Source organism: Anarhichas minor, unplaced genomic scaffold (assembly GCF_050575085.1).
Source record: "Anarhichas minor isolate MPS153535 unplaced genomic scaffold, ASM5057508v1 ptg000004l, whole genome shotgun sequence".
Classification (NCBI taxonomy): Eukaryota; Metazoa; Chordata; class Actinopteri; order Perciformes; family Anarhichadidae; genus Anarhichas; species Anarhichas minor.
This window is the reverse complement of record NW_027466450.1, coordinates 16951998-16967918: the sequence shown is the minus strand read 5'-3', so window position 1 is coordinate 16967918 and position 15921 is coordinate 16951998. Positions and strand designations below refer to the sequence as shown.

General features: G+C 43.8%; 1 protein-coding gene across 1 annotated transcript; it reads left to right on the top strand.

Annotated features, from left to right (window-relative positions):
- The first annotated feature begins 13 nt into the window (after positions 1-13).
- On the top strand, positions 14-15173 carry LOC142970989 (scavenger receptor cysteine-rich type 1 protein M130-like). The gene is made up of 15 exons (XM_076111551.1): positions 14-622; positions 2074-2202; positions 3481-3513; positions 3630-3914; positions 4507-4821; positions 4914-5198; positions 5769-6083; positions 6176-6466; positions 8256-8570; positions 8663-8953; positions 11490-11804; positions 11897-12178; positions 13270-13599; positions 13951-14033; positions 14134-15173. Exons 1-15 carry the CDS (start codon positions 526-528, stop codon positions 14254-14256), a joined length of 3489 nt encoding a protein of 1162 aa, XP_075967666.1. The 5' UTR covers positions 14-525; the 3' UTR covers positions 14257-15173.
- The last annotated feature ends 748 nt before the right edge of the window (positions 15174-15921 follow it).

Below are 15921 nucleotides of genomic sequence, written 5' to 3'. Positions count from 1 at the left end.
TTTCATGTACTGAGATCATCTCTCAAACTTTTGCTGCTAATGCTTTTAATAGTGAAGGACTTCAGCTTAAAGCAACAAGGATCTTTCATTGTGTGCTGGTTCTGTTGGTCCCTGTGGGGCTCCAGACTCTTTAGAAAACCTCATCTTACTGCAGCGGGGGGGGAGGAGGATCTGGGTCTGTCCACGGTGGACCGGTCTCTGCTGGAGTCTGAGCTGAAGGAGTTTCTGGTGAACCTGCATGATTTTTAACTCTATAGAAACGGACCATCTTCTCTCTGATGGTCTGGTTTACTGATGGAGGTCTGATAGAGGATCAGGACTAAACTGAGACTGCAATTAAGAACTACAAACTAGTTCAGCTTTTAGGGAAAGCCAAAAAATAAAACCACAGAGCATAGAAGAAGAGGTCTGATTTTGATGAACATGGGGCCTCTTCACTGTGTCCTGACCTTCCTCGCTATCGTGTCTTTCTCTTTACAAGGTGCCAGGCAGACATGACACTGAGGCAGGAAGTGATATCTGAGGATGATTGACAGCAGGAGGAGGAGGAGGCGTGGCCTGCTGACACCCCGGGGTCAGAGTCGAGAGACAGGAAGTCGTGTTGGAAGGAGGCCGGGTCAAAGTAAGATCTGCAGAGTGTATAAAACTTTTAGAATAAGCTTCAGTTTTAAACAAATGTTACTCAAACGAGAGGAAACGGTGCATCTGTTGGGGACTATTTTCAGCGGCGGATCAATCCACATTTGGTGCTCTAGTGGCAGCAGGACGGTGTTCATGTTGATGAAGGAACATGACTGCTAGTGTTGTAGTCGAGACCCCCTAAACCGAGACCAAGTCATGATCAAGACCAGGTCATGATCAAGACCAGAGGATATCTAGACCAAGACTTTGGGGGGCTGAAACCATAGACTGTATTTAAGAAGTGGACGTAGTCGTGACGTCACTCATTGGTTTGTGGACTGCTGCTTTCAATCCTTGAATTCGGCATTTTGTCCGTCGCCATCTTGTTTTTTTGCAACCAGTGAACGGGAAGTGACCATAACTGGACTGAGGAGTGATGTAGAGGTTGTAGCAGGTGTGTAAGTTTGACTCCACTGAATATCTTTGGCTTCTGGACTCTCGGTCGGACAAACCAAGACATTTGAAGATGTCTCCTTGGACTCAATCTCAACAATGTGTGCTGCACTAAACACCACTGGTGTTTTATAGACTCAATGATTGATCACTTTAAAAACATAACTATTCATATTATTATATACACATACAGCTGTAATGTCTCCTCTGAATGACTCTCTGCTGATGTTGAAACATGTAGCGGAAACAATAAGAAGACGCTGACCACGTTAATCTGATCGGAACATCTCAGCCTGCTGGTGGTCATGGAAACAATCATATGATCTGCAATCAGTCCGCAGCTTCTTGTGAAATTGATGATGATCAGTTTCACAGAAACACAGAAAAAAAGGTTTGATAAAGTTCAGAGTAAATATCATCTTAAATGGAGCTATTTAAAAAAAAAAAAAAAAAGCAAAGGCAGCGAGAAAGAGACTCAAAACAACCATAAAAAGTTCAAAAACAAACAAAAAGAGACACAAATTGACTATAAAGAGACTCAAAACTACAACAAATTGAAACAAAATGCAACGACAGAGAGACATAATGCAACGACAGAGAGACTCCAAACAACCACAAAGCTTTAAAACAATCACAACGAGACGTAAAACTACCACAAAGACACTTAAAACTACTACGAAGACACTTAAAACAACCACAAAGAGACTCAAAATTACAGCAAAGAGAATGTAACTTGTTCCTATATTTCTGTTTCTCTAGCTCTATAGTTCTATGGTTCTATACTACTTCCATGAGCCCACATGCTGTACAGGACAATAACTCAACAGATTGGAGTCAGACCAAAGTGAGAACAAGACACCAGAGTGAAGAAGTGTCTGATCCACTGGTCACACTGGAAACATGGTGGACAGAAGAAGCTGATCATGTGACAGAGACTCTTCTCTGTAAAACTAAAGACAGATAAACCATCAGTAAAGCTCCACCTCTTCCTGTACGCAGATATACACCGAGGACAGCACACAGACACTCAGACGGGCAGAGAGACGGACAGAGAGACGGACAGAGAGACGGTCTACCTGGACGTCATGGATCACCTGTTGATGCTGATGCTGTTGTTGTGGAGCTCAGGTAGGACTCTGATTGAGAGAAGATGTGTTTTATTACAATATTACTGTACTGAACACACACACACACACAGACCTACACACATACACACACACATACACACACAGACACACCTACGCACACACACATATACACACACACACAGACCTACACACACACACCTACACACACACACACACACAGACACACCTACATACACACACACACACACACCTACATACACACACACACACACGCATATATACACACACACATACATACAAACACTCAAACACACACACGCACGCGTGCACTCACTCACTCTCTCTCTCACACACACTCTCACACACACTCAAACACACTAAACAGTGAAGACAATGGAGTGAGGTGAAGTCCTTCAAGGTTATTGCGATGAAATAAAAAAGTTTAAAAAATAATGAATTGAAGTGATTAATTGTTGACTGCATGAACTCTACCAGCCGCCATGTTAAAATAAAACACCACAAAAGTTCCTCTTAGTTTATAAAATGTTTCCTGAACTTTGTAACATCGTTAACATTCAAGTTAAAATCCCCAACATGTTAATCAAACAGTGATTATATTTGTATTAAAGTAATATTTCTGTGATCAATGTATATCCATAATGATCTCTGTGTGCAGTGTTGATAGTGTTGGTGGTCGAGTCCTCCATAGATTCAGACTCATGACTGATAGACAGGAAACGATGCAGCATGTGATCAGTGAGGCTGTTTGTAGTCTGATATCAGCCTCACTGTTTCCTGTTCACTCTCCTACAGACGGACCAGAGCAGCATTAAGCTACTGCTAATGCTGACTCAGCATTTACTGCTGCTTCACATTAAAACACCTCAACAAGACAATCACAATGGGGGCTTTTATTGTGAAGGACTCACAGGAAACACAATGTATTCATCACTGAGGTCAAAAACAAGAGAGACCATCATGACCCGCTGCCTCTGATTGGCTGAACCCTTTTAAGCCCTCTCTGTGCTGCCTGGTAATAATCAATATAACATGTTGTTATTATCAGTAGTAGTAGCAGCATCGTGTTCCAGACACTGGTGGGAAACAAATATGACCCTTTAACCTACTCTCCTGTGATTGGCTGAAAAGGAAGAGACGTCTAAAAACACGTCTTGTTTTAAATGCAAGTTTAACTGAATATAAATGTAACAACATCACAATAAGGTTTTGATGAAAATATCAAATACATTCAAAAAAATAAATTTGTGGATTTCTATTATATTTACTTAAAACGACAAATATGTGTCTATTTCTCCAGGACTCCAGGCTGAAGGAAATCACACATCAACAGGTGAATAGAGAAAGAAAAGAGAAATAAAGAACCAGTGAAGCAGAACCAGCAGTCAAGTTTTATCTTTTATTAATTTAATTTGTTTCTTTACTGACGACTCTCTTGTTTGTGTTCAGAACATGTCAGGTTGGTGGGAGGAGTCAGTCACTGTGCAGGAACACTGGAGGTGAAACATGAAGGAGACTGGAGACCAGTATCTGGCTCTGACTGGATGATTAAGGTAGCAGCTGTTGCCTGTAGAGAGCTGGACTGTGGCTCTGCTGTTTCTATAGGACGGAGAATAGAGTCCTCAGTGAGATCTGTGTGGAGGATCAACAACAACTGTGTTCAGTCTGGATCTGCTCTGAAGGATTGTGTAGCATCACGTTACTCCTACCACTTACTGGATCTCACCTGCTCAGGTAAGCCCATGAGTGACATCATCAGTGACATCATCTATGACAGTAATGTATCCAGGTGGACACACACACACACACACACACACACACACACACACACACACACACACACACACATGCAGCAGCTAGAATGGCAGCAGACTTGTCTGATGAGCTGCTGCCTCAGTAAACCAGGTGCTGAATGCACCAAGACATCTTTATATATGGAACCTCCATGTCTGCTGCTTCAGGAGTCCTCTGGGCCGACCACCAACCAGCCTGAAAGGACTCCTCCTTCAGCTCCACAGCTTTCTTATTCACTGGTTTCCACCAGCAGCTTCTTTGGTTTCCACCATAACAGGCACCAATGACCTACTGGACACAACTTAGAGCAGCTCAGCTCAGCCGGGGGCTCGTCAGTATCTCCACACCATCCTTCAGCCTGGACACTCCTGAAGGAGAGAGTCCAGCCCCATCGCTTTACATTTTAGGGATCATTTTATAAACACATTTATATTCTGGGTCACAGATCTTCAAAGAAAAATAAGACAGAATGTTATTTAGTGTCTGGTGTCTTTTATCTCTCTCTCTCTTTCATCTTCTATCATCTCTACAGACTCTGTCAGGCTGGTGGATGGGACGAGTCGGTGCTCAGGCAGACTGGAGGTGAAGTCAAAGCAGTCTAACCAGTGGTGGTCCTCAGTGTGTGAAGATGACTTTGACCAGCAGGATGCAGAGGTGGTCTGTAGGGAGCTTGGCTGTGGGGCTCCTTCAGTCCTCCAGGGGGCGCTCTATGGAGAAGTGGAGGCTCCAATGTGGACCAAAGAGTTCCAGTGTGGAGGCAATGAGTCTGCTCTCCTGGACTGTAGAAGCTCAGGCTCAGATAGAAACACCTGCTCACCTGGCAAAGCTGTTGGACTCACCTGCTCAGGTAGAAGAGGAGCTGCAGCTTTGATCTGGTTCATTTCTGTTCTACTGAAACTCACTTTGTTCTTTACTGACGACTCTCTTGTTTCTGTTCAGAACCTGTCAGGTTGGTGGGAGGAGTCAGTCGCTGTGCAGGAACACTGGAGATGAAACATGAAGGAGACTGGAGACCAGTACATGCCTCTGACTGGATGATTAAGGTAGCAGCTGTTGCCTGTAGAGAGCTGGACTGTGGCTCTGCTGTTTCTATAGGACGGAGAGAGGAGTCCTCACAGAGATCTGTGTGGAGGATCAACACTCGCTGTGTTCAGTCTGGATCTGCTCTGAAGGATTGTGTAGCATCACGTTACTCCTACCACTTACTGGATCTCACCTGCTCAGGTAAGCCCATCAGTGACATCATCAGTGACATCATCTATGACAGTAATGTATCCAGGTGGACACACACACACACACACACACACACACACACATGCAGCAGCTAGAATGGCAGCAGACTTGTCTGATGAGCTGCTGCCTCAGTAAACCAGGTGCTGAATGCACCAAGACATCTTTATATATGGAACCTCCATGTCTGCTGCTTCAGGAGTCCTCTGGGCCGACCACCAACCAGCCTGAAAGGACTCCTCCTTCAGCTCCACAGCTTTCTTATTCACTGGTTTCCACCAGCAGCTTCTTTGGTTTCCACCATAACAGGCACCAATGACCTACTGGACACAACTTAGAGCAGCTCAGCTCAGCCGGGGGCTCGTCAGTACCTCCACACCGTCCTTCAGCCTGGACACTCCTGAAGGAGAGAGTCCAGCCCCATCTCTTTACATTTTAGGGATCATTTTATAAACACATTTATATTCTGGGTCACAGATCTTCAAAGAAAAATAAGACAGAATGTTATTTAGTGTCTGATGTCTTTTATCTCTCTCTCTCTTTCATATTCTATCATCTCTACAGACTCTGTCAGGCTGGTGAATGGGACGAGTCGGTGCTCAGGCAGACTGGAGGTGAAGTCAAAGCAGTCTAACCAGTGGTGGTCCTCAGTGTGTGAAGATGACTTTGACCAGCAGGATGCAGAGGTGGTCTGTTGGGAGCTTGACTGTGGGGCTCCTTCAGTCCTCCAGGGGGCGCTCTATGGAGAAGTGGAGGCTCCAATGTGGACCAAAGAGTTCCAGTGTGGAGGCCATGAGTCTGCTCTCCTGGACTGTAGAAGCTCAGGCTCAGATAGAAACACCTGCTCACCTGGCAAAGCTGTTGGACTCACCTGCTCAGGTAAAAGAGGAGCTGCAGCTTTGATCTGGTTCATTTCTGTTCTACTGAAACTCACTTTGTTCTTTACTGACGACTCTCTTGTTTCTGTTCAGCACCTGTCAGGTTGGTGAGAGGAGACAGTCGCTGTGCAGGAACACTGGAGATGAAACATCAAGGAGACTGGAGACCAGTAGATGTCTCTAAAATGACCCTGAAGAAAGTAGCTGATGTCTGTAGCATGCTGGACTGTGGCTCTCTTGTTTCTATCAGACTGAGACATAGAGCGGCGCCCTTGAAGACATCTCTTTGGTTGATCAACTCTGACTGTTTAGACTCTGGATTTGCTCTGAGAGATTGTTTAACATCAGGTTCCTCTCCCTCCATCTTTGATCTCACCTGCTCAGGTAAGCCCATCAGTGACATCATCTATGTCTAATATGTTTTGGTCCAGTCCCTCCCTCACTAAAATAAAACCCTCTCTATCACAGGAGGCTCTATCCCTTCATGAGCTTCACCTGTCTCTTCCTTATTCGTGTACCGTTAGATTCCACATTGTCTGCTTTCAAACGTGACTTGTTTGCATGTTTAACTCTACTGGCTCAGCACCTGGTGCTGCTGAAGTGGAGACATGTTTCTTCATCTAGTTCAAGGCACATCTTCTGTGTGGATACTTGTGTTCATCAGTACGTCCCATAACTCTTCATTCATGCAGGTGTTTCCCTTCATTTGATCTCAATGTAGATGTGCAGTGAGAGAATCTCTTTCTCAGCAGCAAAGCTGTCCAGGTGGAACACTGATACTATTTATCTCTCAGTAAAGCTCTTCTGATGTTCTCATGTTGCTCCTCATAGATGTCAAGCTGCACAATGTCTTTGTCCTGATGTTTCTCTTCTGTCTGCATGTGAGGAGAGTTCACAGTGTTAAAGCCTACTTGACAGCAGTTGTGTCTTTTAAACGTGTTTCCTTCACTGATCCTGTTGTTCCCTCAGTGGTGGGCCGTCAGGGCCAGCAAAGCCTTCTGTGCTGGCCTAGACAGACTCACAAAGTTATATTATTTTATCATTTCATTATTTTTCATAAATACACTCCATGTATTATAGATTATCTCATTGCACAGCTACTGTCTTCCTCAGTTGCTCTGCTTCCAGCACAGCTTGTTTTAAGTGGAGCTTTTATCCAATCAGAGTTCGTCTCTATGTTGTCTCCAGGTAAGAAGAGAGGCCTGAGGCCTTCAGACTTACAGGTGTTGCAGTTTAAGTGAATGGGGACGATGTTGTTGATTGTCGTAGTCTTCAACCAATCAGATTAGTTTGACATGTTGAACATATTCTTTGACGTGTCAGAGCTTCTAGCTGCTCTACAAGTACGTCATCATTAACGTGCAGCTTTTTACACACACGTACACACACTCATTCACACATCCAGGCTGTGCTGTTGTGCTCATCTCAGGTGCACGTGGTGTGTGAGCGTGGCCTCTATTGTGTGCCTCATTGCGCCGTTATATATTCGTGGCCTCGCTGCCATTGTGTTGTATTGCATGACGTAATCAAGATGGCCGCCATCTTTCTCCTCTTCTCTCTCCTCCACCATTGTTAAATCTCGTGGGCCGTAACCACCTACGAGGCCACACACACACACACACACACACACACACACACACACACACACACACACACACACACACACACACACTGCTCACTTTGCAGATAAGACAGACGCTGTTCAGAGTTTAGTAAAGTAAAACAGAATCCTCCTCCCAGTCTGACTAAAACTGGGAGGTTTCTGATCTTTTGATATTTGTGTTTTGAGCTAACTTAGCGAGCTGGTTGATCACATGGACAGTTGTAAACTTCTCCAGCTCGTCACTGACAATGAGCAGTGACCACGACTCCCAACATGCCGAGCAACAACAGGACAGAGCCAAAGACCGTTTATAAGAAGTGGACGTAGTCACTGTGACGTCATTGATTGGTTTCTGTTCTACCATTTAGAAACCTCACTCAATGCTCTGTATGTGATGAACCAGTATTTTGCTATAGTTAGTATGTTTTGTATAATTATAAATATTGCTGATTATTATTTACTTATTGTGTTTTTTATTGCACATGTGAATTGTTGTTTCATGACATCTTGTTATTTAGTGTCTGGTGTCTTTTATCTCTCTCTCTCTTTCATCTTCTATCATCTCTCCAGACTCTGTCAGGCTGGTGGATGGGACGAGTCTGTGCTCAGGCAGACTGGAGGTGAAGTCTAACCAGTCTAACCAGTGGTGGTCCTCAGTGTGTGAAGATGACTTTGACCAGCAGGATGCAGAGGTGGTCTGTAGGGAGCTTGGCTGTGGGGCTCCTTCAGTCCTCCAGGGGGCGCTCTATGGAGAAGTGGAGGCTCCAATGTGGACCAAAGAGTTCCAGTGTGGAGGCCATGAGTCTGCTCTCCTGGACTGTAGAAGCTCAGGCTCAGATAGAAACACCTGCTCACCTGGCAAAGCTGTTGGACTCACCTGCTCAGGTAGAAGAGGAGCTGCAGCTTTGATCTGGTTCATTTCTGTTCTACTGAAACTCACTTTGTTCTTTACTGACGACTCTCTTGTTTCTGTTCAGAACCTGTCAGGTTGGTGGGAGGAGCCAGTCGCTGTGCAGGATCACTGGAGGTGAAACATCAAGGAGACTGGGGACCAGTATATGGCTCTGACTGGACCCTGAAGGAAGCAGCTGATGTCTGTAGAGAGCTGGACTGTGGCTCTGCTGTTTCTATAGGACTGAGACATAGAGAAGAGCCCTTAAAGAGATCTCTTTTGTGGATCAACTCTGACTGTTTAGACTCTGGATCTGCTGTGAGAGAGTGTTCAACATCAGGTTCCTCTTCCTCCATCTTGGATCTCACCTGCTCAGGTAAGCCCATCAGTGACATCATCTATGTCTAATATGTTTTGGTCCAGTCCCTCCCTCACTAAAATAAAACTCTCTCTATCACAGGAGGCTCTATCCCTTCATGAGCTTCACCTGTCTCTTCCTTATTCGTGTACCGTTAGATTCCACATTGTCTGCTTTCAAACGTGACTTGTTTGCATGTTTAACTCTACTGGCTCAGCACCTGGTGCTGCTGAAGTGGAGACATGTTTCTTCATCTAGTTCAAGGCACATCTTCTGAGGTGTGGATACTTGTGTTCATCAGTACGTCCCATAACTCTTCATTCATGCAGGTGTTTCCCTTCATTTGATCTCAATGTAGATGTGCAGTGAGAGAATCTCTTTCTCAGCAGCAAAGCTGTCCAGGTGGAACACTGATACTATTTATCTCTCAGTAAAGCTCTTCTGATGTTCTCATGTTGCTCCTCATAGATGTCAAGCTGCACACTGTCTTTGTCCTGATGTTTCTCTTCTGTCTGCATGTGAGGAGAGTTCACAGTGTTAAAGCCTACTTGACAGCAGTTGTGTCTTTTAAACGTGTTTCCTTCACTGATCCTGTTGTTCCCTCAGTGGTGGGCCGTCAGGGCCAGCAAAGCCTTCTGTGCTGGCCTAGACAGACTCACAAAGTTATATTATTTTATCATTTCATTATTTTTCATAAATACACTCCATGTATTATAGATTATCTCATTGCACAGCTACTGTCTTCCTCAGTTGCTCTGCTTCCAGCACAGCTTGTTTTAAGTGGAGCTTTTATCCAATCAGAGTTCGTCTCTATGTTGTCTCCAGGTAAGAAGAGAGGCCTGAGGCCTTCAGACTTACAGGTGTTGCAGTTTAAGTGAATGGGGACGATGTTGTTGATTGTCGTAGTCTTCAACCAATCAGATTAGTTTGACATGTTGGACGTATTCTTTGACGTGTCAGAGCTTCTAGCTGCTCTACAAGTACGTCATCATTAACGTGCAGCTTTTTACACACACGTACACACACTCATTCACACATCCAGGCTGTGCTGCTGTGCTCATCTCAGGTGCACGTGGTGTGTGAGCGTGGCCTCTATTGTGTGCCTCATTGCTCCGTTATATATTCGTGGCCTCGCTGCCATTGTGTTGTATTGCATGACCTAATCAAGATGGCCGCCATCTTTCTCCTCTTCTCTCTCCTCCACCATTGTTAAATCTTGTAGAGGGTTGAATCTTCCCCACCGAGAGAAGGCCGGAGAGCACGCTCCACTGTTATTTTACAGTAGAGTTGCTTCTTAATTAATCTACCATAAACTGGTTTACAATTAAAAGTATTTAATCCTACTGAAGCTAATACAATTACAGAATGAAGTACACTACTAACAAAATATATAATAATATGATCCGCGCGGAAAAGCTATTCACTCGCGACTCAGCCTGAAACCACAGATGTTTCCACGCTGAGAGCCGAGTAGGAAGAGAGTGAATACCTTTCCAGCACTTCCTCTTACAGTTTGAAATCCCCCCCTTTTGGCCATCTTAATTCCTATTGGCTAATTTCGGTTGCCTCCTCCTGGCGTCAGGCTTCCAAAAACCCTCGCGCGGGCACAACCTGCAAATGTCTGTCTAGAAGTCTGACTTTCCCTTGGCTATTCTTCACAGTTTAATACATTCAATGACTGTCTTTTATGACTTAACACTTCTTTGGTAAACATTCTATATAAAGATTAGGATTTGCAACTTTTGGCAAAAACCTTCACAAGTTTCACAAGCAAATAGTAAGGTGCTACAATTCTACTAAGATACACTTCTAAAACACTTCTAATTATGTATTCCAACATACTTCTATTATAATTTCTTAAAACACTTCTAAACCCCAAATTTCCTACAATCTCGTGGGCCGTAACCACCTACGAGGCCCCCCCCACACACACACACACACACACACACACACACACACACACACACACACACACACACACACACACACACACACACACACACACACACACACACACACACACACACACACACACACACACACACACACACACACAGCTCACTTTGCAGATAAGACAGACGCTGTTCAGAGTTTAGTAAAGTAAAACAGAATCCTCCTCCCAGTCTGACTAAAACTGGGAGGTTTCTGATCTTTTGATATTTGTGTTTTGAGCTAACTTAGCGAGCTGGTTGATCACATGGACAGTTGTAAACTTCTCCAGCTCGTCACTGACTGAGCAGTGACCACGACTCCCAACATGCCGAGCAACAACAGGACAGAGCCAAAGACCGTTTATAAGAAGTGGACGTAGTCACTGTGACGTCATTGATTGGTTTCTGTTCTACCATTTAGAAACCTCACTCAATGCTCTGTATGTGATGAACCAGTATTTTGCTATAGTTAGTATGTTTTGTATAATTATAAATATTGCTGATTATTATTTACTTATTGTGTTTTTTATTGCACATGTGAATTGTTGTTTCATGACATCTTGTTATTTAGTGTCTGGTGTCTTTTATCTCTCTCTCTCTTTCATCTTCTATCATCTCTCCAGACTCTGTCAGGCTGGTGGATGGGACGAGTCGGTGCTCAGGCAGACTGGAGGTGAAGTCAAAGCAGTCTAACCAGTGGTGGTCCTCAGTGTGTGAAGATGACTTTGACCAGCAGGATGCAGAGGTGGTCTGTAGGGAGCTTGGCTGTGGGGCTCCTTCAGTCCTCCAGGGGGCGCTCTATGGAGAAGTGGAGGCTCCAATGTGGACCAAAGAGTTCCAGTGTGGAGGCAATGAGTCTGCTCTCCTGGACTGTAGAAGCTCAGGCTCAGATAGAAACACCTGCTCACCTGGCAAAGCTGTTGGACTCACCTGCTCAGGTAGAAGAGGAGCTGCAGCTTTGATCTGGTTCATTTCTGTTCTACTGAAACTCACTTTGTTCTTTACTGACGACTCTCTTGTTTCTGTTCAGAACCTGTCAGGTTGGTGGGAGGAGTCAGTCGCTGTGCAGGAACACTGGAGGTGAAACAGGGAGACTGGAGACCAGTAGATGGCTCTGACTGGACCCTGAAGGACGCAGCTGTTGCCTGTAGAGAGCTGGACTGTGGCTCTGCTGTTTCTGTAGGACAGAGAGAGGACTCCTCAAACACATCTCTGTGGGGGAACTACTCTGACTGTGTTCGGTCTGGATCTGCTCTGAGGGAGTGTGCAACATTAGGTTACTCCTACTTCTTATTGAATCTCACCTGCTCAGGTAAGCCCATCAGTGACATCATCTCTGACAGCAATGTTTCCAGTATGTTCCTTCCTCTGTCACAGTGACAGTCAGTGGGTTTCCATTGGACTGAACTGTAAAGTTAACCAGGACAACGACATCCTGAAGTGTAGAGAGGTGGACTTGTTTCTGGAAGCTTCAAATAGGGGTGGGAATCACCAGAGGTCCCGCGATACGATATTATCACGATACGATATTATCACGATACTGCGGTATTCTGAGTATTGCGATACCATAGGCCTATATTGCGATTTATTACTTTTTTCAACTTCAAATCATGTCCCCAAAGGAAAACTGTGTCAACATGTTTTATCTAATAAGATAAAGTTTTCAGTCTGTTCTTCTCACTTCAATCATTTTTATTGCAGCAGAATATGATTGTCAAGCAGACAGACTGACCAACAATGTCATAAATGTTGCATGAACCTGACAAACTGAACTGTTTGTATTACTACATAGTCCAACTTAACTGAATGCAAACGTGTGGACTCAGTATATGAACTATAACTTATATAAGTTGGATATTAGAGTTATATAACTCAGTATAACTTGTGATGCGTGGACATGAGGGCAGAGAGACAGTTATGCGCTGCACTCTCCCCATGAGTCTGGCTGCTGTTGGCAGATTTAACCCCGTTGTGAGGCCAGATGTCTCTCTTTGTTTTGACCAACTTCCTACCAATCACGCTGACCCGGGACCTCTGCTGACCTCACCAGAAAACAACTCAGCACCATCTAGTGGACTGAAAAAGCAATTGATGTGATTTTTCAAAAAAAAAAAAAAAATCTTTAAAAAAAAAAAAAGTTTATATAATAAAAGATCGATACTTCGATACAGATCGGCCTCCGTGTATCGATACAATATCGCCCCGCAAAATATCGCGATACGATGCTGTATCGATTTTTCTCCCACCCCTAGCTTCAAACCCTCCTTAGACTGCTGAGCTCCACCTGAGAGGACACACCTGTCCATCTGTCTGTCTGTCTGTCCTCTGACATCACGTCCTTATTCAGGGTCCATCTTGTTCAATGGAGGGTAAACCTGAACTGTCATCATCTCTCTGTTACAGACCTGCTGCTTCAGCCAATCATCACCGTGTCCTCCTCAATGTACGGGGTCTCCGAGGCCCAGCAGCAGGGGGTTCCGGTGCTCAGGCGCTCCACCTTCACCATCAGCTGCTCCATCCAGCCACAGTACCCAGGAGGCTCCTTCCAGCTCACCTTCACCTCCTCCAACTCAGCACACAACTACACCCAGCCAGCTGTCAATCACTCTGCCCACTTCCTGTTTCCTGCTGCAGAGCCCGCCCACCAAGGAAGCTACAGCTGTGTTTATCACCTCCATGTTTTTAATCATACCTTCTCCTCTGAGAGCCGTCTGCTCTCCATCACTGTCTTAGGTAAGCTGACTGTTCACATGCAGGTTTGGTTACCAGGATGACTCTGGTTCTCTGAGAACTGAAGCACCTTCTGACGTGACCAATCACAAAGCTCCACTGCCACCACATCAGTCATAACACCCCTTAGCCCCCAACTCACCATCTTCAAGTGTAGTTCCTCCACCTATCAGAAGCAAGAAGGGCGGTGTGCTCCGATACCTCACTCAGAGAACCAGGGTCATCCTGGACACCAAACGCTGAGACGGTCGTTAACGTGTTAATACGTGTCAGTGATTGTAGATTTCAGGGTCAGTGGGAGCTGTTGGACTCATGATGTCGTGTGATGTGATGACTGTCCATGTGTTTGTTCAGATCCAACACCTCTGATCATCAGAGCGATCGTCCTGCCGCTGGCTCTGCTGTTGCTGAACGTTGCCCTTTACTTCTACTGTAAGGTACGGACACACGTCTGCTGTTTAGACCAGCCACTGAGATGAAGCTCTCGCTCTGTGTTTAGTGAACTGAAGACAGGACTGTGCTGTCATGTCTCTGCAGGCCAACAGGGGGCAGATGCCGTGCAGACAGAAGAACACTGAGCTGGTTCGTTATAAGCTGGGTGTTCCTGCAGCTGAAGAAGAAGAAGAAGAAGAAGAAGAAGGAGCTCAGGGAGCAGAGTAGCTCCTCCAAGGAGCTCATCTCACATCCAGATGATTTCTACCACACAACCACCACCAGCTCCCTTTGATACGCATGTTCCCTTAAACCAGAAGGCTGAATATGATCTCACATTATTACAGCCTGTCTGTCTTACTCTCAACAATGTGTTAGTCTCTCCATACCTTCTGACTTCCTGTCTGTGGCTCTCAGCTCCAAGCCCATTGGTTCCTGCTGAAGACGTGAATCTTTAAAAGCACCTCACAGATATAAAGCTTCATTTAAAAGTAGACTTGAGAGCAGGTTTACCAGAGTCCAAGCAGAAACCAGAGACTATCAGGAACAATGTTAGTGTGAGATATTAGAATAAACATGAACCATTGACTTCCATCTTCTACATTCTGTAGAACGATACTCAATGTTCACAATCTGTTGCTGTTTGTCCTTTAAAACATAGAATGAGCTTCATGACTTCACTTTAGCCTCCTTGTGGTTCACGTGACTCTTTATTGTAGTGAGCAACATTTAGCTAAAAGATAATCATAATAATACAAATCACAACAATAGTGCATCCCGCTGTCATCAGCCCCTACAACATTTATTTTTACTATTTTGCTCAGTTTGACTTCATGATTTTGCTTCATTTTGTAATTAAGGATTTTGCTTATTTTCTATAATTAATGATTTTGCTGACATCATGAGAACATTGTAATTATTGATTTTGCTTGTTTTGTCATAATTAAGAATTTTGTATATTTCACAAGAATGCTATAATTAAGAATTTTGCTTAAATCAGCATTTTGCCTCATTTTTAATGAAGGATCTTATTTCATCAGAATTTTGCTTATTTATGTACTTCATGAATATAATTAATGTTGCAATCAATGAATTTACCATTTTTTATATAGTTAAGGATTTTGCTTATATCATAAGAATTCAACACATTTCTGTACTTTGTAAATTGACTTAAATTTGTAACCGAGGAATTAAAAAAACAATAATAAAGGATTTTGCTTCAGTCATGAGCCTTTCACTTGATTTTGTAATTAACGAAATTTCCTTTTTCATTAAAATTTTGCACAAAGAATATTCTTATTAACAATACTTTTGTAATTATGGGTTTTCCTAGTTTCTTAAGTGAACTTAATGTTTTAAATGAGGACTTTTAATTTATTTTAAGGGTTCAGCAACATTTTGTCGATGATTTATTTTTGCTTATTTTTGTACTTTTGTGCTAAAGAGATTTTGATATAAAATATCTTAACTAATCAAACAATCTAAATAAAATATGAACACATGCATACAACTAAACACACATACTTGTACTGCACAGATACATGTACTGTAGTACTAGTACTACTTTAACAAAGTACTTTAAGGGTTGTTGAACTCGGGTCCAGTCGGATCATTTCTGGACGTGGAACAGACAACATGTCTCTTTAACAACCAAAACCAAACCTGAGCGTCATCAGAAGCACTTTAACTCACATCAGCACATCTGTGTTCAAATGATCAGTTTTCATGTGGCACACACACACACACACACACACACACACACACACACACACACACACACACACACACACACACACACACACAGATGAAATGATGAACACTGAGTTTACAATTCTAATATCTTAAATGTATCTGGTGTTCTGTGCTCAGAACTGAATTGACTTGAATTGATTC

What these genes read in the sequence shown, in the direction of transcription:
- LOC142970989 (XM_076111551.1), top strand. Translation starts at nt 526, where the DNA reads ATGATTGACAGCAGGAGGAGGAGGAGGCGTGGCCTGCTGACACCCCGG. An exon ending in TGTTGGACTCACCTGCTCAG is followed by an intron (nt 8,571 to 8,662) that starts GTAGAAGAGGAG and finishes GTTTCTGTTCAG; the next exon opens with AACCTGTCAGGTTGGTGGGA. An exon ending in CTTGGATCTCACCTGCTCAG is followed by an intron (nt 8,954 to 11,489) that starts GTAAGCCCATCA and finishes TCATCTCTCCAG; the next exon opens with ACTCTGTCAGGCTGGTGGAT.